Source organism: Capra hircus, chromosome 2, assembly GCF_001704415.2.
Source record: "Capra hircus breed San Clemente chromosome 2, ASM170441v1, whole genome shotgun sequence".
NCBI lineage: Eukaryota > Metazoa > Chordata > Mammalia > Artiodactyla > Bovidae > Capra > Capra hircus.
The window spans coordinates 119,215,067-119,239,409 of record NC_030809.1 but is presented as its reverse complement, the minus strand read 5'-3'; the positions used below and the strand labels follow the sequence as shown (position 1 = coordinate 119,239,409).

General features: G+C 40.1%; 1 protein-coding gene across 2 annotated transcripts in view; it reads left to right on the top strand.

Annotated features, from left to right (window-relative positions):
- ZNF385B (zinc finger protein 385B) overlaps positions 1-24,343 on the top strand; it is a 480,906-nt gene that overhangs the window by 116,036 nt on the left and 340,527 nt on the right. For both annotated transcript variants that reach the window (XM_018065263.1, XM_018065260.1), the window contains exons 2-3: positions 4,414-4,565; positions 5,218-5,538. In XM_018065263.1, coding sequence (XP_017920752.1) covers positions 5,220-5,538 — 319 coding nt within the window. In that variant the 5' untranslated portion in view covers positions 4,414-4,565; positions 5,218-5,219. The remainder of the gene's footprint in view (positions 1-4,413; positions 4,566-5,217; positions 5,539-24,343) is intronic.

The window sequence follows — 24,343 nt, the reverse complement described above, 5'->3', positions numbered from 1 at the left end:
AATATATATATTTGGAATTGATCTTCTGGCACTAAGAGTAATATACATTCCTTGTTCTCATTATTGACATTGTGATACTATTTGTGCATAATGGTAACTTGAACAACTCAGAAGATTAAAGGTGTCAGCAAAGACATTGATTTACATACACATACAGCTATTGGGTCGTTTGAAAGCCAAGAGCAGTTTGACTAGCAGGTCTTGTTTGAAGCTGTACTTCAGCTGAATTAATTATAGCAACTATTTCGTTTTACTAAAGGTTTATGGAGCATCTTCTAAGTGCTAGGCTTCTAGCTGGTTTAAGATACAGAAATAATGAATGAGCATAAACTAACCTTGTTTTACTTATCTTTGGGTAACTCTAATGCCCCAGTCTGTTTACCCTTCACATTAGCTTATCCAAAATAGTTCAAATTTCTACTCTACTTGGGGTAAGAATTCCAGTATTTTACCAGCTTGCCCTTCTTGCATGATTTTTTTTTGAATCCCTGAGATATCCCAAGCTAGTGGTTAATGTACATCTTAACTAGCTGTCTGGTTCTAGACTATGCATCATTTTTTTGCTAGTCACTTAAGCCCCTTGCTGCTATTCTCCCATGGATGTCTTTAACCCCAGGTGTCATTCCAGACTCTCACACAGTTTCCTCATCAGCTGTAATGTTTGCATCACTTCACTGATGACTTCAGAATTTTTTTAAAGAAAGGCAACACAGAGAGAATTTGACAGTTATTCCTGGATATTAAAATTCTCTGAGTTCACAGACCAAAGCCCTCCATAGGCATTCTCTCTTGTTCAGCCTTCTCTGCCCAGTCTCAGGCTTGTCTCTGTCTCAGGGATCAGTTTACCTCCCCACAAATGGAATATCTGGAACAAGTTTCTCATACCTGCATACAGGTCCCCTGTTCCCCAGGCCCAGAGGCAGTCACAGGCTGTATCTACTTCCTGCTCCCATCAATCTTGTAGTAAGACTCACAGTGGAACAATATTTTCCTTTTGTGGTAGCCCTACCCTCCCAAATAAGTGTGGTCTCTCCATAAAATCTTCATGACAAGAGTAGTACTTTCCCTAAAGATGAATTTATGAACCTGAAATGATCCCCAGTTCAGTATAGTGTAACAGTATAGTACAATTTGAAATTCAGCGATCTCAGACCATTCTTGTTTCTAAGGTAAGATGTATTTACATTCTTCCTGTGGCTTCCAGTCTTTACCTCTGAATCAGCTGCTTTTTGTTTAAATTTATTACAAAAGACAATTGGATAGCTACACAGGTCAGGGCCAGTTTTAGAGAAAGTTGTTAAATATAAAATTTCCTGACACGTTGCATCTTGGTTATTTAAAAATCACTCTTTAATGGCAACCCACTCCAGTATTCTTGCCTAGAACATCCCATGGACGGAGGAGCCTGGTGGGCTACAGTCCATGAGGTCGCAGGGAGTTGGACACGACTGAGCGCCTTCACTTTACTTCACTTCACTTCACTTCACTTTTAGATCGTTACTGACTACCCCATCAGGGCTTCCATGATGGCTGAGCAGCAAAGAACCGGCCTGCCATGCAGGAGACACAAGAGGCATGGGTTTGATCCCTGGGTTGAGAAGATCCCCTGGAGGAAGAAATGACAACCCACTCCAGTATTCTTGCTTGGAAATTCCATGGACAGAGGAGCCTGGTGGGCTACAGTCCACAAGGTCGCAAAGAGTCGGACACGACCAAAGTGACTGATGATGCACACACGACTATCCCATCCTGTCTTTTCCCCTAAAGCAGTAACTCAAGGAACAACTTTCTTATTCCTTGACCGGTACCAAAATATCGTATTCTGTCATAGATGTTAAATGCTTGGCCATATAACCTGATAAAATAGTACAAAAAAGACATAGAATACTTGGTCTGATTATCTTGACCTCTCTTACCTTCCATGTAAGCCCACCAAACTATCCAGAGCAGAGCACTGCTCACAGCTCTGTTTAAAATTCGATGCCTCTCAAGGTCCTTCTCCCCTGTGCAAGTGAAACATGTAATTTAAGATAGTCTGATAAAAACACTTTAAAATAGAAAGTGGGATTTTTCTTTTCTTTCTCTTAAACTATTACCCAATGGCACCCTACTCCAGTATTCTTGCCTGGAAAATCCCATGGATGGAGGAGCCTTGGTAGGCTGCAGTCCATGGGGTTGCTGAGGGTCGGACACGACTGAGCGACTTCACTTTCACTTTTCACTTTCATGCATTGGAGAAGGAAATGGCAACCCACTCCAGTGTTCTTGCCTGGAGAATCCCAGGGACGGGGGAGCCTGGTGGGCTACCGTCTATGCGGTCGCACAGAGTTGGACATGGCTGAAGTGATTTAGCTTAGCCCAAAGGATGACATTATAAATGTTTTCACCACACGTAGCTTAGAAATTATATCGTCTCAGACCAAAAGTAGATGCTGAGACTCTGATATCTTGCTTCAATACTACCTCTAGGTCCTTTTCCCCAAACCTCTGGAATTAAATATATTCTGCTTGCAAGTGGCTATTAACAGGGGCTGAACTTATTTTTCTCCTAAGAGGGAAGAAGTGTGGTGAAGCCAGCACAGAACTAATCAACCGGGACTTGATGGACAGAATGCACACCCTACCCCCAGGCATTGTGTCCTCCCTAGAGTGGCCCACAGACCCGATGCTGGAGGCTTGGGAGATCATCTGTAAATGAGAAAGCAAAATAGGGATCAAAGTTATGAAGGTTCTGGCATTATGCAGAGATTACAAGGGAATTCTAGAGTAGCCATTTATTTCATTTTAAAGCCACTTATTTCTTGCACAAATGACAATCAGAAAGCATTGGTAAGCTGACTGTATCTTTTATAATACAAAGAAGTCATTTTTTAGATTTCAAATTTAAAAGGGAGCATATGACGTATGTCCTATTTCTGTGAAATACCTTGGGTTAATTAGGAACATGGGCAAGTCCACCGACCTCCAGATAAGTTAAACTTTCAGATGGAAGTATCATCATTACCCAGCTGAGTCAAGGATATTCATTGCTTGAGGTGAAATTTAACACTTAGATTTCAATGATTCAAGGAGATGATGCCTGACCTCACTTTGCAAAGTTAAAAAGTTATTGGTTTTCCTTATGTTTTACAATAGATTAGTTTTCTAAGCAAGGCATAATATTTTAATGACAAGTTTATTTTCAAAATTATTCTTTTTATTATTTAGTTCAGTAATTATGATAAATTTTAATATTTTAGGGCAGGGTACAAAGTAATACGTTTGAACATAACTTTTACATGGCACTAATATTTTCTCAAGTTTTATGTGGAAAAGGGCTTTGTGACGCCATAGCACTTTTGATTTAGGGACTAAAGCAAAAAATATTGATATACGGGCAGTTCAAATCACATTTCAATTATAACGGAATTATTTTTTGTAACTCAGTTATAGGAATTGCTTAAACCTGATTTTTGTGTAGTCTGAATAGATTTTAAGGAAGAAAATTGTCTATTTGGAGAGCTGAAAGGAATAGATTCATTTGGAAAGTTTTGTGAAATAAAGAGTTCCTTAAACTGGTGGCGTCAGGGTAAAGTATTTATGAACCAAAGAGGTTTGACACATCAAAATTAGTAACATTCTAACAGTTCTCTGAAGGTTATGGTTTCGCATATGGTATGAGGCATATGGCAGTTTGCAAAAAGGTGTGTGAGCATGAAGCAGTTCTTGGCATATGTATACATGGAATCAATATCTCTATGGTCATACCTTGTACTATAATTTATTTTCTGAATTTTAAACATTTAACTGGTGACTGCTCCAAATACAGACTATCCTTTAGTTGCTTCTCCCTAGAGCTGCAAGCCTAATTGGATCAATCAACTGCTCAGACCAAGATCTTGGAGTTTTTCCCACAGGCAGAATCCCTCACAAGCTATGATCCTCCCTTTGAACACTTCATCCCTCATAGCACGCTAAGGTCCACCTCAGCCAAATCTTTTTCATGGATGCCCCCTTTCCCTTAGTTTTTGCCCAAATATTCTTGAATATTGTTCTCCTCTTTCCTCTATGAGAGTATCTTTTTCTTTATTCTAGTTGAGAACCGAAAACATGGTAATAGTCACATTGATATGTACAAAACACGGGTAATATTGGTATTAACTAAAATGAAAAAAATTGTATATGTTAAAGTGGAACTGAACAAAATAAAAAGCCGAGGCTATCTTCATTACTCAGGGTTCTTCAGGTACTGGAAGGTACTTTTAAAGGTACTCCTTTAAAATCTTTACTTAGATTGTAATTTATCATTTTATCCTTGTCTAGATAAATGAAAATCAGCACTTAAACCAAATGTTATCTTAGTCTGTTTTACTTTTTTCTATTTTTCAATTGTTGGATTACCATATATCGTATTTCTATTATTTTGTATTTCAGATGTTCTGCATTTCAGCCTCATCAAAGACTGAATTGATGTTTATGGGCTAATGTGGACACCTAAAAACAATTTGTTTCACTTCATCTATAAGAAAATATGTTGAGATTCTCACTGGCTGACTTATAAAGGGGCTTTTGGAATACAACCCAATGTAAGTTGCAGACATAATGTGTTTTAGTCTTTGTTGCTCACCTCCTCCCCTAGGTAGAGCGTATATTTGTTGGCAGGTGTGGAGGTGTGTGTGTATATCATACACACATATACCTCTGTGTCTACACATATCCTTTCTGACAGTATGGATTCATAGCACCCGTTATCCTTTCCTTAAACAGATCCAGAAATGAGGTTTATGCCCCGCCGCCCCCAGAGTTCACACTCTGTTGGGGAAACAAACTTAAACCAAATAAGTGCACACATACATAGGAAGTGCACAGGGTGAGAGGTGTTCTGGAGGGAGGCCACAGCACATGTAGACAGGAATCTGCTTATTTCCAGGGTCAGACAGCTTTCCCGGAGAGAGTAATGCACCAGCTAAGGTCTCGGGGTAGGCAGGAGTTAAAAGGGCCAAAGAATTGAGAGGTGGTGGGAGAAGGCGACAGGATGGAGTGGAAAATGCTCCAGACAGAGGGAGCACATGTGCAAAGATCATGTCTGCTCAGGTAAGTACTTTGGGTGATTTTTTCCAAGCATGACTGCTGAGTAGCTGGGAGACTTTAGCTTAAACCATACCATGAACACTAATCATAATCATACTAGAAAATAAGAAGGCATATATTTTACAAGCATTTGTACTTTTTTTTAAGGTATGAAGTATTCCTTAAGCCCTGACAACTACTCTGAAGATGGAATTATGAATATGGCAACTTTTCTAAGGGGCTTTGAAGAAAAGGGGATAAAGAACGACAGGCCTGAGGACCAGCTGAGTAAAGAGAAAAAGAAAATTCTCTTCTCCTTCTGTGAGGTGTGCAACATCCAGCTAAACTCTGCAGCCCAGGCCCAGGTCCATTACAATGGCAAATCTCACCGCAAGCGAGTCAAGCAGCTGAGTGATGGACAGCCCTCCTCCCCAGCGCAGGGCTCCGGGCCGCCGCCCCCAGCCAGCCCCAGTACCCACACCAGCACAGGTAGGTAGGGGCCTGGGGCCCCATTTCCTGCTGGGAGAAATGCTTCCGCTCTAGAGAACGAAGGATTTAGAGCATGGCTTATCTTTCACCTTAAAACTACTGCCACAGTGTGTATTCTTCTTCCTACAGGTAAAATCCAAGAGCTGTTTGTTACTTCTCAGAATACATTTAAAAATTGCTATTAATCTATATTATACTAGGCACAAATACACACACACACACACACACATATATACACACACACACATACAATTTGTATGTTGGATTGTAGGCTTAATTCTATATCTCCATAGCATGCAATCATTCCTTGACTTATTTTGAAATGTGTTTCAGATGAATGGTGATGTCCATTTTTTCTCCTTTCTGCAAAATGAGGCTTTCTTTCATCTCCTTCCTCTGCTTCCCATTGAGTAGCATACTATTAGATTGTATATAAAAAGCTCCAGCTTTATTTATAACACCCTGTGATGCAGGAAAGGAGCATTCCTCTTGTGTGCTACAAGCCTTATATTCTTTTTGGGAGTTGGCAGCAGCATGCCGGCCGTGTTCTAACAACAGGAGCAGGCATTGCCAAAACCAACAAGGCTTACCTCTGAGGTCCAGCGCCGCGGCAAGCTCTTTCCCTGCCTCTTGCCTCTCACCCTTTCCTGTGGGCTGGGCAGAAGTGGAGGCTTAGGGATTTTCTCATTCCTGAAACGGCCCAGATTTCTTCACAGTCTTACAAATCCTTTATCCTCGGGCAAGGCTGCCTCTTCCCCATTGCTGGTCTTTGGGTAACCTCATCTGTGACATAACTAAAGAAAATGTGAAGTGTACTATTTTCCATGGTGAAGATTTCTACAGAAAGTAGGTATCTTCCACAGGTTTACCTGGGAGGCCAGAATAATCCTCCTCCTAAGAGTGGGAGAAAACTCCAAATTCTTCTCCAGCAAGTGTTTGCTTTGGTAGTGAGTCTTCAACTTGAAGAGATGTGTTGGGGAACAGCCCTTTGTTGGAGTTTCACTTGGTGCTGTTACATACTGCTTGATTTCATGAAGTTATATCATGATCCATATTGAGCTCCAGCAAAAAGGGCTTGTGTGTGTTTGCTGTAATCAATTTTGTATTTCTAGCTAAACCTAACTTCTGTTTACCCAGTATATGATTTAATTTCATCATTTTCCTCAGTCAATATTTATCATATTGTGAAAGAACTTATAGGAACTTACAGGATTACACATTTATTATAATGTGCTGTGCTTAGTTGCTCAGTCATGTCTGACTCTTTGTGACCCCCATGGACTGTAGCCCACCAGGCTCCTCTGTCCATGGGGATTCTCCAGGCAAGAATATTAGAGTGGGTTGCCATGCCCTCCTCCAGGGGATCTTTTCAACCCAGGGATCAAACCCAGGTCTCCCGTACTGCAGGTGGAACCTTTACCATCTGAGCCACCAGGGAAGCCCTTTGTTATAATTGAGAAAGATTACTTTTCTGTTTTCTATTTACTTATTATGATGATAATTTTTATAAATATTTGCAGATGCATTAGTGTGTCTGTATTTACATATTAAAAATATAGTTGGTATTGTTGAAGCTGAAACTCTAATACTTTGGCCACCTGATGCGAAGAGCTGACTCATTTGAAAAGACCCTGATGCTGGGAAAGATTGGGGGCAGGAGGAGAAGGGGACGACAGAGGATGAGATGGTTGGATGGCATCACCAACTCAACAGACATGAGTTTGAGTAAACTCCAGGAGTTGGTGACGGACAAGGAGGCCTGGTGTGCTGCGGTTCATGGGGCAAAGAGTTGGACATGACTGAGCAACTGAACTGAGCTGAACTGAGGGTGAAAACTGATGAGTCTCTTGTATCTAAATCAGAGGGTAAATAACCCTGAATCCAATATCTATGTTAACCTGCAGTTTCTAAAAGAAGTAATATTAGTAGATAACATTCATGGAACATTTTCTGTGGAGCATATTTTGTCCCTAAAATAAGAACCTTATAGGAATTTTCTCATTTAATCTTCTCATGAACCCTGAGGTAGGTACTAAGATTATTCCTAATTTATAGAATAGGAACAGAGATGCAGAGATAAAATTTATTCAGGTTTTTACAGCATGGAAATGGCAGATCAGAGTTCCAACCATATTTAAGAAATAGTGAGGCCATAATTCTTCAGTGCTACTTTGCTGCTGTCTTTTACTGTGTGATAAACTCAGATTAAATTCAGACCCATGTGCTGTAATATATATGTGGTCACAAATGGTTACTATCATGGTAAACTACCTCTCTCTAATGGGCTTTGAAAACAGATATTTAAAGCTCCAATTCATGAATTTTTCCATCTTTCTCTCATGCTAATGAACTTATCCAGCTGATATAAAATACATTTAGTTAAGATGTATACAGAATATTATGGATAATATTCTATAAATAAAACATAGCTCATTATCTAGTATAACACAGTATATTAATATATAGTAAAATGGGTGAGAAAATGAGATAGCTTTTCAAGTTTTACATTAGGCAGAAAGGAGCGTTTTCATTTACTGATAACATAGTCAGTGATTCAGAAGACTTGGGTTTAGCATGTGATGAAGGCAAGTCACTTAACATCTGAAATTGGTTAGCATTAATCCTCCCATCTGAAAAAAACTGAGGATAATAATGTCTTCTCTTTGAAATAGAAATTGGACATAGATGTATGTACAAAGATGATTATGATGATCTATAATTTGAAAATACAAACTGTATCCTGAATGTCCAATAGAAGAAAGGTTAAATACATATTATTACATTGTAAGATGATTGATAGAAGCCATAGTCATTAAAAGTCATATTTAATGTAACCCAGTGAAAGGGGAGACTGCCCATGGTCTCATGCTAAGGGAAACAACAGGCCCTAGAGGGGAATATACCTTAGTGCCGCTGTGTGGGCATGTGCGTGTTACCGTTGAGAGTCTCAACTCAGTGAAGAGCAAGCCTGGCATGGTTTGATTTATTTCCAGGCCCTTTCCTCAGTTTTGACCAATTGCCTATCTATTCCCCCCTGGAATTATGGAGGTGTGGGGGAGGTGGCCTTGCCCTACAGCCTTGACAAAGTTGTGGGCCATTCTTGGTGCATGCGTGCATGCGTACATAGGTGCTCAGTCGTGTCCGACTCTTTGTCACCACCTGGACTGCAGCCCTCCAGGCTACTCATCTAGGTAATTGCTATTCTGGTTTTGGGTCACAGTTACTCCTAACAGAGCCTGTGGATGAAGAGTTCCCTTCGGTCCCATAGACACGGGGAGTCCCTGAGATTTAGCTGTATCTTCCAGCTTACCTTAAGTTGGTAGCCAAAGACTATCCCCCCACTGTGTGTGCCTCTTTTTCCCACAGAGTTATCCCTGGCAAGGTTGTGTCCTCCTCTCTCATCTGTGTGCCAGTTCTTGGGGTTTGAGGTCATATGCAGAATCCACCTGACAACTAACATTCTTCTTGAAAACCTAGAGCTACTGGGGCCCAGGCAGGTAGAGGTGGAGTAGCTGGAGCTGGGGGGCTTCCCTCCACATTTCTCTTACCTGCTCAGGCAGCACAGGGGAGGCCGGCAAGTCCACTGACAAATCAGGTACTTCATCAGGGAACAAAACGCCAATCTCCCCTTTGTGCTCATCACTTGGCTTTAGGGACTTACACTTATCCCTCAAAAAAGAAAAGATATGCAGGAGTCCTAATCCCCAGGACTTCAGGATGTGACCTTATTTGGAGACAGAAATCTTTACAAAGGAAATTAAATTAAAACAAGGTCATTAGTGTTGACTCTAATCCAGTATGACTGGTGTCCTTATAAAAAGGGAAATCTGGGTTGAACGACAGGTACACACATAGGGAAGATGATGTGAAAACACAGGGGGAAGGGAATCATCTTCGCACTGAGGAGAGAGGCCTGGAACCGGCCCTTCCGTCAGCAAGAACCCATCCCGCAGTGCCTTCATTTTGGACTCCTGGCCTCCAGAACTGTGAGATGATAAATCTGTATTGGTAAGCCACCCAGTCTGTGGTACTTTGTTAAAACAGCCCGAGCAGATTAACACAGGGAGGAAAACAGAAGCATGTCTCCTCCCCAGAGGAGAGTTGTAGACATAGCCTTCCAACAACTGGTAACTTCAGAGGGAACTTCCCCTTCTCTCTGTCAGTCTTGTTATGCTTTTGGGGTTGGCAGGTTAGGTGTGGGATGCACAGGGTGGCTAGTTGGGACTTGAGCCATTTTTCTGAATAAGAGGTGACTGACCCTCCACCACTGGCAGTTCTTTCACTAAATTTAGAATTTAGTATGTTCCTTTTGGAAGAATAGGAAGATGCTTAGAGTGTACCTAAAACTATTTTAGAACACTCTGGGCTACAGAAGGAAGAATTAGAGGGGAAGCAAAAAGAGCTTAAATAACTTTGTGTGAGAAGGATCCCTACGCCTTTCCCCTTCCAGAACCAAGGAGAGGTGGAAATAAGAGAGAACCACAGATAACTCTTGGTTTTGGACAAAATAGTTGCAGGCTTCTATCCCTCCAGTGGTCCACAAAGACTGGTGTTCCTGGTCCCTAGCAAGGTGAGCAGGTGGACCTGCAGCAGGCTTCTGACTGCCTCTGAGCTTAGTGGGCCCAGAGGCTGCTGGATGAGCCTGGGAACCATAGAGGAGCTCCTGGGAGGAGCAAGGGAGCAGCTTTTCCAGCATCTGGGATTGGAGCAGTGGCCGTGCAATGTTTCCCGTGTGCCATGAGCAAAGTGCAGGGCTACCTGAAGGTCCCTCATAGCTGTTAACAAGGGAACACCCTCACAGTGCCAGAAGATAAACACCAGACAGAAAGCAAAATCTCTCAGCAGATGCCTGTGTGCAGAAGTGACAACCAGGCCGTAAACTCTCCTATCTGAGCCTTGGCACTATGTAATCCTATAAGCACCCTCTGTTCCCGACTCCAAATCTAGATGGAACTCCCAGGAAAGAGGTACCCCATACTGCCTGAGAGTCAGTTTCTGTTACCACATGTGATAAGTTTTGTAAGAAAGTGAAAACCCCATGGACCAGGCTCCTCCGTCCATGGGATTTTCCAAGCAAGAGTACTGGAGTGGGTTGCCATTTCCTTCTCCAAGGATCTTCCCAACCCAGGGATTTAACCTGGGTCTCCTGCATTGTAGGCAGACGCTTTACCATCTGAGCCACCAGGGAATTTATCATTAGCAGGTTTACCTTTAAAGGTTGACCAAAGGAAGTTTTTCAAATAGAAAGGACATGGTAAAAGAATACACCTTAGAGCTTCAGAAAGGAAGAAATGACTGAAAAAGCAGAAATAAACATTGTAAAGCAATTATACTTCAATAAAAATTAAACAGAAAAAGCAAAAATATAGGTGCATGCAATAACTGTATCAGTAAGGGTTCTCCAGCGAAGGCTTGGCACCCCACTCCAGTACATTTGCCTGGAAAATCCCATGGGCGGAGGAGCCTGGTAGGCTGGAGTCCATGAGGTCGCTAAGAGTCAGACAAGACTGAGGGACTTCACTTTCACTTTTCACTTTCATGCATTGGAGAAGGAAATGGCAACCCACTCTAGTGTTCTTGCCTGGAGAATCCCAGGGACAGGGGAGCCTAGTGGGCTGCCGTCTCTGGGGTCGCACAGAGTGAGACACGACTGAAGCGACTTAGCAGCAGCAGCAGCAGCAGCAGCAAGGGTTCTCCAGAGAAGCAGAATCAATAGGGTGTGTGTGTGTGTGTGTGTGTGTGCGCACATGCGCACACATACATATATAAGAATATTTATTAAAGGAATTGGCTCAAGTGATCATGGAAGCTGACAAGTCCCAAGATCTGCAATCAAAAAGCAAGAGACCCAAGAGGTCTGATGGTGTAGTTCCAGTACCAAAACTGGCAGGGTTGAGATCAGAAAAAACTGCTGTTTCAGTTTAAATTGGAAAGCAAGAAAAAATTGATAGCCCAGGTTGAAGGCAGTCAGGCAGGAGGATTCCGTCTTACTCAGGGGACAGTCAGCCTTTTGTCCTATTCAGGCCTACAACTGACTGGATGAGACCCATCCGTAAAGAAGGAGGAATCTGTTTTACTCAGTCTATAAATTCAAATGTGAAATTCAACATGAATTGTAGTAATATTATTTTAGATCTGTCTCCTAGAGTAATGGAAATAAAAACAAAAATAAACAAATGGGACCTAATTAAACTTAAAAACTTTTGCATAGCAAAGAAAACCATAAATAAAACGAAAAGACAACCTATAGAATGGGTTGCAAATGATGTGACTGATAAGGGATTAATTTCCAAAATATGTAAATAGCTCATACAGCTCAATTGAAAAAAAAACAAACAAATTACCCAATCAAAACATGGGCAGAAGACCTAAATAGACATTTCTTAAAGAAAACATACAGATGACCAAAAGACACATGAAGAGGTGCTAAACCTCACTGATCATTAGAGAAATGTCAATCAAAACTACCTCGCACCAGTCAGGATGGCCATCATCAAAAAGTTTGTGAATAATAAATAGCGGAGAAGACATGGAGAGAAAGGAACCCTCTTATACTGTTGGTGGAAATGTGAATTAGTACAACCATGATGGAGAACATTATGGAGCTTCTTTAAAACACTAAAAACAAAGCTACCGTATGATACTGCAGTCTCACTCGTGGACATATATCTGGAGAAAACCATAATTGGAAAAGATGCATGTACCTCAGTGTTCATTGCAGCATTGTTTATAGCAGCCAAGACATGGAAGCAATCTAAAAGTTTCAGGTAATTGTGCTGTTACATGATACCTGAAATTTACATGATATTAAACATGTAATGTTTTATCATGATTACATGATATTATAATCAGCTATACTTTAATAAAAAAATTTAAAAATTATATTCAGTACAGCCTTAATTTTAAAGTAACTGATCCTTTAAAAAATATATAGATAGCTTCAAGTTTCTTATGTTTATTTCTCCAACATTTTGAGATCGCCTTAACTTTTTTAGACAAAAGAAAGTCCTGGAGAACTACTTTCACATTTTTTTCATACTTCTAGGTCTTTCCATAAGTTCCCAAAAGGAATCCATTGGATAAATCTCAGTCTAATTCCATGTTTGTTTTTTTTTTAATTTGGGGAATTATTTTTTTCTAAGCTACTCCCTATGTTCTCTTTTCTCTGCTTAAAATTAATGCAAATGTGGGCTTGTTTAATGATCCTTCAGAATTCATCAATCAATAGATTTGTGGGTAGTATATTTTACTGATGGAATCATGATGGAATTGGTTAGATATAGGATTATTAAATCATTTATATAACAAATCAATAAGAATTTATACAGTTACATATGCACACATATATGAGTCTATGTATGTTTATCCTAACTAAACACACTCCTATAATGAAAATTTCTTGGTAGCTTTTTCCAACATATTTCATAAGCCCTCTTTACTACTTTAACTGTGATTCCTCTGTCTTCGTGGTGAACACTAACTGCACAATGCAAGGGAGTACAATCTGTTATGCAAGTTCCTTCATGTAATTCTTGCTCAGAAAGTTTCAGTGTCCTTCATTGCTTTCAGAATAAAATCTACATCTTACCTAACACGCAATGTGAAATTCATCCAAAGACAAACTCACAGAAACACCCAGAATAACGTTTGACCAAATATCTGGGCATACTGTGACCCAGTCACATAAAATTAATCCTCACATTATTGTTTTCCTCATAAGCTTCTTAAATCATGTTTGATGACTGAAACAAAACATGATGCTCAATAAATTAATAATTAAAAGTGGGTAAGTTAAAGGAGCCTAATGGAAGTAAAGTTTCTATACTTTCATTTGATTAGTTAAATGGTGATACTGGTAGATTGTCAGGTATTAATTACAGGTATTAAAATACCCATAAAGGAAATGGTAACCCACTCTAGTACTCTTGCCTAGAGAGTCCCATGGAGGGCTGTACCCTACCAGGCTACAGCCCATGGGATCGCAAAGAGTCGGACACGACTGAGTGTCTTCACTTTCACTTTCACTTTATACTTAAGATGGGTTGTAATATAATCAACCACTATGAAAATTTTAGACAGCAATACAGTCAGAATATAAATAAATTAAGGTAGAGTTCTAAAAATGTTCAAATAACCCATAGGATGACCAAAAAAAAAAAAAAAAAACCATAAATGAAACCAGAGGACATAAATAGAAAACAAATAATAAAATGTCAGACTTTGCACTAACATATGAATAATAACTTTAAATGTAAGTGGCCCAAATATACCAGTCAAAAGACAGAGAGCTTCAGAACAAATTAAAATAAAAAAGTTACCCAGCTATATGCTGCTACAAGAAACTCACTTTACAGCCAATGATGTAAGTAGGCTGAAAAGTAAAAGAATGGAGAAGAATATGCCATGCAAAGAGTAATTTTAAAAGGCAGAGTTACCTATATTAATATGTGATAAGGTAGACTTTAGAGCAAAGAAATTTACTAGCCACAAAGGTAGACATTACATGGTGATAAAAGGCTCAATCTGCTAGGAAGACATAATGATTCTAAATGTTCATATACCAAACAAAAGTTTCAAAGATACTTGAAACAAAAACTTATAGAGCTGAAAGAAGAAATGCATATATCCTCAACTGAAGACTTTAACACCTCTCTCTCAACAACTGATAGAATTGCTAGAGAGAAAATCATCAAGGGTATACAAGATCTGAACAACTCGACCAACCAGCAGCATCTAATTTATATAGCACTTTACCCAACAATAGTAGAATACATTTTTTTAATCTCAAATGCCCATGGAATATTCACCAAGAGACACCATATTCTGGGCCATAAGACAAACCTTAACATATTGAAAAGAATTGTAATTATGAGCAGTATGTTCTCTGACGATAATGAAATTAAACTGGAAATCTATAATTGAAAACCAACAGGAAAATTAAACAACATATTTCTTAAGTAATTCATGAGTGAAAGAATAAGATCCAAAGGAAATAAAATTATTTAAAATATTTTAAAATAATTTTAAAATAATAAAAATTTTTGAAAATGAAAAACATTTTTAAATATCAAAAATATTAGGATGTTAATAAAATAGCATTAAGAGGGAAATTTATAGCACTCAATGCTTATTTTAGAAAATGAGAGAAGGTCTCCAATAAGTAAGCCCCTATTGTAAGGAACTAGAAAAGAAGAGAAATGATATCCAAAGCAAGTAGAAAGAAATGGTAAAAATCAAGAGCAGAAACCTCTGAAGTGAAAATAAGAAAGCGTCAGAGAAAAATCAATAAAACAAAAAATTGGCTCTTTGAAAAAGATCAATGAAGTTTGCAAGCCTCTACTAAGACTGACAAAAATGAAAAGGAAGACACAGAATAGATGATATTACTACAAAATCTGCAGCTGTAGGATTCATAATTACAAAGCTCCTCAAAGGAAAGTTCTAGATACACATGGTTTTACTGGAAAATCATACCAAAATCATACCTCTAAATAAACACCAATTATGCACAGTTTCTTTCAGAAAATAGAAGAGGAATAAACACTTCCCAATTTATTTTATGAGCAGAATGACCCTGATATCAAAACCAGACAAATAAAATATAAAAAAAGAAAACTACAGACTAGTATCTCTCATGAACTTAGACTAAAAAATTCTCAACCAAATATAAACAAACTGAATCTGTCAATGCAGAAATATAACTGTTTACCATAACCAAGTGAGATTTATTCTAGATATGCATGACTGGTTCAACATTCGAAACTCAACAAATATGAAATGCCATATCAACAGCTAAATAAGAAAACCATGTGGTTATATTGATTGTTGCAGTAAAAGCATTTGAGAAAACCCAACACTCATTTTTGATAAAACTCTCAGCAAGTTAAGAACAGAGGGGAATTGCCTCAATTTAATAAATAACATTTACAAAAAGTCTCAGCTAACATCATTTTTATGGTGAAAGATGGTTTTGTTCCCTGAGATCAAGAGCAAGGTAATGATGTCCACTTACCCTTCTCCTATTCAGCATAGTACCTGAAATTCTGGGCACCAGAGTAAGGCAAGAAAAACCTGACTTTCTATCGTTGTGCTAAACTAAGTGATGACAGTGTATTGAATAGCTTGGTCATTTCCTAATAAATTAAAGTTATGAAACATTCACTGCTTGACAGGACCTTCCTCTTACACAGAAACGAAAGAGATTTTTGACTATCCATGAATAGTGTCTGGTGCTATCCTGACATGTTCAGTATAAGAAAGCAATTTATTTTTTTGTATTATGTATTTTTGTATTATGTATTTCTTTGTATTATTTAACTGATACGTATGTTCCCCAGTCTATAGAATGCCAATATAAAAGTCAGTTCTTGGTTGAAAAATAAATAAATAAATAAATAAATAAATAAATAAAAGGCATACAGATTGGAAAGGAAGAAATAAAATTTTCTCTCTTTGCAGATGACATGATGGTCTATATATAAATCCCAAAGAATCTATGAAAGTTTACATGATAGACAACTAATAAAAACCAGTTGCATGTCTTTGTATATCACTAAAAATGAACATATAAAAACTTAAAAGTACAGTATCATTTATAATCACCCCCAAATAAAATATCAGTACTTAGATATATACTTTAAAAAAAACATGTACAGAATCCATGTGCTGGAAATCACAAAATATTAGGAAAAGAAATCAAAGACCTAAATGAGTAGAGAAATCTACCATATTCATGAATTGGAAAACTCACCATAGTTAAAATGGCAGTTCTCCCTAAGTTGATCTATATGTTTCATGCAATTTCTGTCAGAACCCAGCAGGATTTATTGTAGACACAGGAGAGCTTAACCTAAAATGATATAGCAAAGCACAGCTGTACAGCTAAAACCATCTTAACAATGAAATAAAGTAGGAAAAAATCTCTGTCCAGTATCAAGGCTTACTATATAGCTGAAGTAATCAAAAGAGTGGTGGAGTTTTTTGGTTGTTTGCTTTGTTTTGCGGAGGAATAGGGTCTTTCCTGGCGGCTCGGATGGTAAAGAATATGCCTATGATGCAGGAGACCCAGGTTCGATCCCTGGGTCGGGAAGTTCCCCTGGAGAAGTAGATGACAGTGCACGCCAGTATTCTTGCCTAGAGAATTCCCAGGACAGAGGAGCCTGGTGGGCTGCAGTCCAGGGGGTTGCAGAGAATCGGACAGAACTGAGCGACTAAGACATACACATACTGTGGAGTTATAGACATGTAGATCAATGGAAAAAACAAACAAACTACAGAACCCAGAACTGTAGATCCACACAGATATGCTCAATTGACTCTTGACAATTCAAAATCAATTCAGTGAAGGAAAAATAGTCTTTTCAACAAATGGATGCTGGAGCAATAGCATATCTATAAGCAAAACAAAAACAACTCCTGAGACAAACATTTACACCATATATAAAAATTAACCAGAATGGATCCTAGATTTAAAGCAAAGCATAAAAATGTCAAAACTTTTAGAGAAAAAAATGGAAGAAATTCTCTGGGACCTAGGGTTAGTCAAAGAGTTGTGACTTGACACCAAAAGCATGATCCAAAAAAGGGAAATTGATAAATGAGACTTCATTCAGAATTAAGAACGTTTGCTTGGTAAAATACCATGGGAAGATAGTGAAAATATAAGCTACAGATGGTAGAAAATATTCACAAACTGCATATCCAACAAAGGATCGAGTCACATGAGGAACTCTCAAAACACAACAGTGGGGGGAGAAAAAGGGCAATCCAGTAAGAAAATGGGCAAAAGATAGGAAGACAAATTTCACTGAAGATTCACAGATAGAAATAAGAGCATGAAAAGCTGTTCAACAGCATTAGTCATCAAGGGAAGTGTGAAAATAAAACTAGTAGATGAATAATAAACTATTGATACTTGTAACAACTTGGATGAATCCCCAGGGAATTACGCTAGTGAAAAAAAAATCAATCGCACAAATTTATCAGTACATACGATGAATGCATTTATTTGTATAACATTCTTGACATGACAAAAGTTTAAAGGACAATTAATGCTTCCTGAGAGTTATGGCTTCCCTTCCCTGACGGAGGGAAATGGGTATGATTATAAAAGGTCAACATGAGGGATCCTGTGGTGGTGGATTCAGGAATCTACACAGGTGACAGACACACACATACACATGAATACACATTGTTGTTGCTCAGTCCCTCAGCCATGTCTGACTCTAAGACACCAAGGACTGCAGCACGCCTGGCCTCCTTGTCCTTTACCATCTCCCGGAGCTTGCTCAGACTCGTGTCCATTGAGTCGGTGATGCCTTCCAACTCTCTTGCCCTCTGTTGTCCCCTTCTGCCTTCCATCTTTCCCAGCATCAGGGTCTTTTCCAATGAGTCAGCTCTTTGTATCAGTTGGTCAAAGTGTTGGAGCTTCAGCTTCAATATCAGTCCTTCCAATGAATATTCAGGGTTGATTTCCTTTCAGTTCAGTTTAGTCCAGTCGCTCAGTCGTGCCCGACTCTTTGTGACCCCATGAATCGCAGCACGCTAGGCCTCCCTGTCTATCACCAACTCCCGTAGTTTACTCAAACTCATGTCCGTCGAGTCAGTGATGCCATCCAGTCATCTCATTCTCTGTTGTCCCCTTCTCCTCCTGCCCCCAATCCCTCCCAGCATCAGAATCTTTTCCAATGAGTCAACTGTTCCGCATGAGGTGGCCAAAGTACTGGAGTTTCAGCTTTAGTATCAGTCCTTCCAATGAACACCCTGGACTGATCTCCTTTAGGATGGACTGGTTGGATCTCCTTGCAGATCTCAAGAGTCTTCTCTAACACCACAGTTCAAAAGCGTTAATTCTTCAGCATTCAGCCTTCTTAATGGTCCAATTCTCATATCCATACGTGACTACTGGAAAAATAATAGCTTTGATTAGACAGACCTTTCTGGGCAAAGTAATGTCTCTTCTTTTTAATATTCTGTCTAGGTTGGTCATAGCTTTTCTTCCAAGGAGCACGCGTCTTTTAATTTCATGGCTGTAGTCACCATGTGCAGTGATTTTGGAGCCCCCCAAAATAAAGATTCTCACTCTTTCCATTGTTTCCCCATCTATTTGCCATGAAGTGATGGGACTGGATGCCATGATCTTCATTTTTTGAATGTTGAGTTTTAAGCCAGCTTTTTCATTCTCTTTCACTTTCATCAAGAGGCTCTTTAGTTCCTCTTCGCTTTCTGCCATGAGGGTGGTGTCTTCTGCATATCTGAGGTTATTGATATTTCTCCCAGCAATCTTGATTCCAGCTTGTGCTTCATCCAGCCTGGCCTTTCGCATGTCTGCATGTAAGTTAAATAAGCAGAGTGACAATATACAGCCTTGATGTACTCTTTTCCCAATTTGGAACCACTTTTACTTGAAGTAAAACTGGGGAAATCTGCCTTGGATTGGTAGATTATATCCATGTCAGCATCCTGATTGTGATGTTATTCTATAGTTTTATAAAATGTTACGTTCAGTGGTAGTGAGACAAAGTGCTCAAAGGAACTCCCTGTATTATTTCATATAACTACATTATTTCACATAACCACATATGAGTCTTTAATTATCTCAATAAAAATTTCAGTTAAAAATTGTAATAAAGATATTACAATTCTAGTAATATCATCAGATTTAATAATGAACACAGATTTGGGGGTTTTGATTTTTAAAAATTATCAAGTAGCTACAGAGATTAATAAAATACAATCCCTTTTCTGAAGTGTCAAGAGAGGTCAGATAAGGGAATGACAATGTGATATGCTGAGAACAATGACGATCTACAGATAATGTGAGTGTGGTGCAGAGAAAGGAATGGTCAGCTTTGTAACAATCAGAGAAGGCTTCCTAGAGGATGTGATATTTGCAGTAAATTTTATAAAATGAGTTTCAGGTTATTGAAGGAAAAACAACATTCCAGGTAGAGAGGGCAGCCATGTGAGTGCAAGTTGGGTGAACTATAAATAGTTTATTAGTATTGGAATGAAGTATGTGTAGGGGGAAGGAAGGAACATCCCTCTGGCAAAGTATGAAGGAGTTGAAACAGGGAGAAGAGTCATCCTTGTCCCGTGGGGTCAGAGGCATAGGAAAAACACAGTTACCCAAACACACATGTACAGAAATCAGGCACAACTGCTAGAATTCAGAGCTCTTCGAAGTTCTCTTTTTATCCCACTCTGGTTTACATCAACCAGAAGCTTTCCCAACAAGTGCAGATATCCTAGCTTAGGTGTCATGTCCCCAGGCCCTGCTGAATGCACAGACACCTTCCCAATGGCAGACAAAATCGACCACCTTTATTTCCTGTCCAGAGTGGCTAGTGACCCTCATCCTGCCCTCTGCTGTCCAAGACTGAGGCCTGTTCTTCATCCTGAGTGCTCATCGCTGTAATCCTTCCTCTACCATCTCTATTCCAGTCACCATTCTCGTCCTCTGAGGTGAATCTGAACTTAAGAAATATAAGTAAGTTGATGCATTGATAGCTGATCGTTTAACCCAGTGATTCTCGAATTTTAGCATGCATCAGCATCACCTGGACAATGTGTTCTAATGCGGGATGCTGGGCTCCATCTTTAGAGTTCCTGATTCAGTAGGCTGGGGATGGAGCCTGAGAACTTGCATTTCTAACAAGTTCCCAGATGATATGGAAGCTACCAGTCCAAAATCACGCTCTGAGAACACTAACCCAACAAGGAGGATTTATACCCAGAAATGCAGCTTCTTGCTTTAAATAAATTTGTAATTGGGAAATGGTCAGGAAAGAGAAAGGTGGCCTCTTCATTCCTTGTCTGTCTCTGGGGCATCCACTGACCCATGGGAAAAAGAGGGATGATGTCATGGAAATAGAGTGACGTAGCCCCACCAACCCCTTAACCAATCTCCACCCCTCACTGGGAGTTGTCTGAGTAACTCTGTGCCTCCTCCAATATCATAAAAACAGTGACAGCAGCCTGAAAGACTGCAGTTAGGTGGGTGAATGCATCTATGTCAGATACTTATGCCAGATACTGTGCTAAGGAGGTTATGTCAGTTGAAGCCTCTCAACAGATTTTCAAGGAAGACACTATTATTATAATGGACAAGAGGTTGGGTAGTAGCCAAAAGAAGCAAGGCTGGAACTTAGAACAAGGCAGCCTGATTCTGTAGCCTGATTCTTCACCATGGTGTTACTGCCTCTCATCTATGGAGATCAGCTGAACTGGACAGAATTAGCCTAGCGTGTGCTTAGGTTACTCGTGCTCAGAGAATTTACCTGATGTGCAAGTTCAGTCAGAAAATAGGGGCCCTAAGTTCTGTCTGGCTGCATCCTGTCTGTGTGGTAAGGGTCTCACTGTTCAGAGGACTTCCCCACTTCTCATTCACTGATACATGAGACTCTGACACTCTCCCCTTTCCAGTTGCTGTTTAGTCACTAAGTTGTGTCCGACTCTTGGCGACCTTATGGACTGCAGCATGCCAGGCTTTCCCTCACCATCTCCTGGAGTTTCCGCAAATTCATGTCCACTGAGTCTGTGATACAATCCAACCATCTCATCTCCATTTGCAAATTCAGTTCAGTTCAGTTCAGTCGCTCAGTCGTGCCCGACTCTTCGCCACCCCATGAATTGCAGCACGCCAGGCCTCCCTGTCCATCACCAACTCCCGGAGTTCAGTCAGATTAGAAGCAAGTAAATCACCAGATAGAGTAACAAATGTTAAGTTCACATTCTATTCTCCTTGTGTCCTTGGGGAAGGTGTGTGTCTATCATGGAGAATCCAGTTGCCCCAAGGATTACGTTGGGGAGGATTGATTTCATTCTGGGGCTTTAAGGATCCATATTTCCTCAGAATGGCAAGGGATTCTCTCTTAGGGGGTGACCTGTGATCCTGCTTTTGACAATGGATGGTACCTGTGAGATCGGACCAAGAGCACGGAGGTTCTGCTGAATTGTGGGAAGAGAGACACACCGGTGCTTGATCTGAGGTGCACTGGAGATAGAGTTATCATGAAAAGATTGAAATAATGGCTTTAGGCCTCACAACCAACAAGACAAATATGAACATCCTCATGTTCAGTCAGTCAGTTCAGTCGCTCAGTCATGTCCGACTCTTTGTGGCCCCATGAATCGCAACATGCCAAGCCTCCCTGTCCATCACCAACTCCCAGAGTTCACTTAAACTCACGTCCATCAAGCTGGTGATGCCATTTAACCATCTCATCCTCTGTCGTCCTCTTCTCCTCCTGCCCCCAATCCCTCCCAGCATCAGAGTCTTTTCAAATGAGTCTGCTCTTCGCAGGAGGTGGCCAAAGTACTGGAGTTTCAGCTTCAGCATCAGTCCTTCCAATGAACACCCAGGACTGATCTCCTTTAGGATGGACTGGTTGGATCTCCTTGCAGTCCAAGGGACTCTCAAGAGTCTTCTCCAACACCACAGTTTAAAAGCATCAATTCTTTGGCGCTCAGCTTTCTTTGTAGTCCAACTCTCGCATTCATACATGACCACTGGAAAAACCATAGCCTTGACTAGACGGACCTTTGTTGGCAAAGTAATATCTTTGCTTTTGAATATGCTATCTAGGTTGGTTATAACTTTCCTTCCAAAAAGCAAATGTCTTTTAATTTCCTGGCTGCAATCACCATGTGCAGTGACTTTGAAGCCCCCAAAAATAAAGTCTGACACTGTTTCCCCATCTATTTCCCATGAAGTGATGGGACCAGATGCCATGATCTTCGTTTTCTGAATGTTGAGCTTTAAGCCAACTTTTTCACTCTCCTCTTTCACTTTCATCAAGAGGCTTTTTAGTTCCTCTTCACTTTCTGCCATAAGGATGGTGTCATCTGCATATCTGAGGTTATTGATATTTCTCCTGGCAATCTTGATTCCAGCTTGTGCTTCTTCCAGCCCAGCATTTCTCATGATGTACTCTGCATAGAAGTTAAATAAGCAGGATGACAATATACAGCCTTGGCGTACTCCTTTTCCTATTTGGAACCAGTCTGTTGTTCCATGTCCAGTTCTAACTGTTGCTTCCCAACCTGCATGTAGGTTTCTCAAGTGGCAGGTCAGGTGGTCTGGTATTCCCATCTCTCTCAGAATTTTCCACAGTTTATTGTGATCCACACAGTCAAAGGCTTTGGCGTAGTCAATAAAGCAGGAATCGATGTTTTTCTAGAACTCTCTTGCTTTTTGGTGATTCAGTAGATGTTGACAATTTGATCTCTGGTTCCTCTGCCTTTTCTAAAACCAGCTTGAACACCTGCAAGCTCATGGTTCACATATTACTGAAGCCTGGCTTGGAGAATTTTGAGCATTACTTTACTAGCATGTGAGATGAGTGCAGTTGTGCGGTAGGTTGAGCATTCTTTGGCATTGCCTTTCTTTGGAATTGGAATGAAAACTGACCTTTTCCAGTCCTATGGCCACTGCTGAGGTTTCCAAATTTGCTGACATATTGAGTGCAGCACTTTCACAGCATCATCTTTCAGGATTTGAAACAGCTCAACTGGAATTCCATCACCTTCACTAGCTTTGTTCATAGTGATGCTTTCTAAGGCCCATTTGACTTCACATTCCAGGATGTCTGGCTTTAGGTGAGTGATCACATCATCATGATTATCTGGGTCGTGAAGATCTTTTTTGTACAGGTCTTCCGTGTATTCTTGCCACCTCTTCTTAATATCTTCTGCTTCTGTTAGGTCCATCCCATTTCTGTCCTTTATAGAGCCCATGTCTGCATGAAATGTTCCCTTGGTGTCTTAAATTTTCTTGAAGAGATCTCTAGTCTTTCCCATTCTATTGTTTTCCTCTATTTCTTTGCATTGATCCCTGAGGAAGGCTTTCTTATCTCTCCTTGCTATTCTTTGGAACTCTGCATTCAGATGCTTATATCTTTCCTTTTCTCCTTGGCTTTTCACTTCCCTTCTTTTCACAGCTATCTAAGGCCTCCCCAGACAGCCATTTTGCTTTTTTGCATTTCTTTTCCATGGGGATGGTCTTGATCCCTGTCTCCTGTACAATGTCACGAACCTTATTCCATAGTTCATCAGGCACTCTATCTATCAGATCTAGTCTGTTAAATCTATTTCTCACTTCCACTGTATAATCATAAGGGATTTGATTTAGGTCATACCTGAATGGTCTAGCAGTTTTCTCTACTTTCTTCAATTTAAGTCTGAATTTGGCAATAAGGAGCTCATGATCCCAGTCTTGTTTTTGCTGACTGTATAGAGCTTCTCCATCTTTGGCTGCAAAGAATATAATCAATCTGATTTCGGTGTTTGCCGGGAGCCAGCGTGAGGACTCCCACCTGTGACAAGGTTATGCGGCAGAGGCCTGATGGGCAAGGGGAGTCAGATCTCAGGGTGTCCCCCTGGTATTTCCTGAGCATGTACCCCCAAAACCAAAAATCTGCTGGCCTTTGTACTCTGCTTTTCCACTCTTCTGACACGCTCTGGAAAAAGTCAACCCAGGGCTTTAGTCTTCTACATTTGAAAGGGATGTTTCAGTTAAACCCCCTCTGATAACTCTCTAGCTTGCCTAACAGGTTCCCCCGGACCTCTTACAGCTTGTGAATTGCTCACAGCCCCCCAACCGCGGAGGCACAAAGCTTAAAATCATCTTAAAGATACAGAGCCTTTTCTAAAGAGCTAAAAATCATATTGGTGATGGGTTTTCACTGTTGACTCAATGATTGCTGCCAGGCCTCCATATTCTTTATCTTTTAGGCACCTGGGAGGATGTTAATCAATGTAAACGGAATATGGAAAAAGATATATAATAGTTTTGATGTTAGCAACA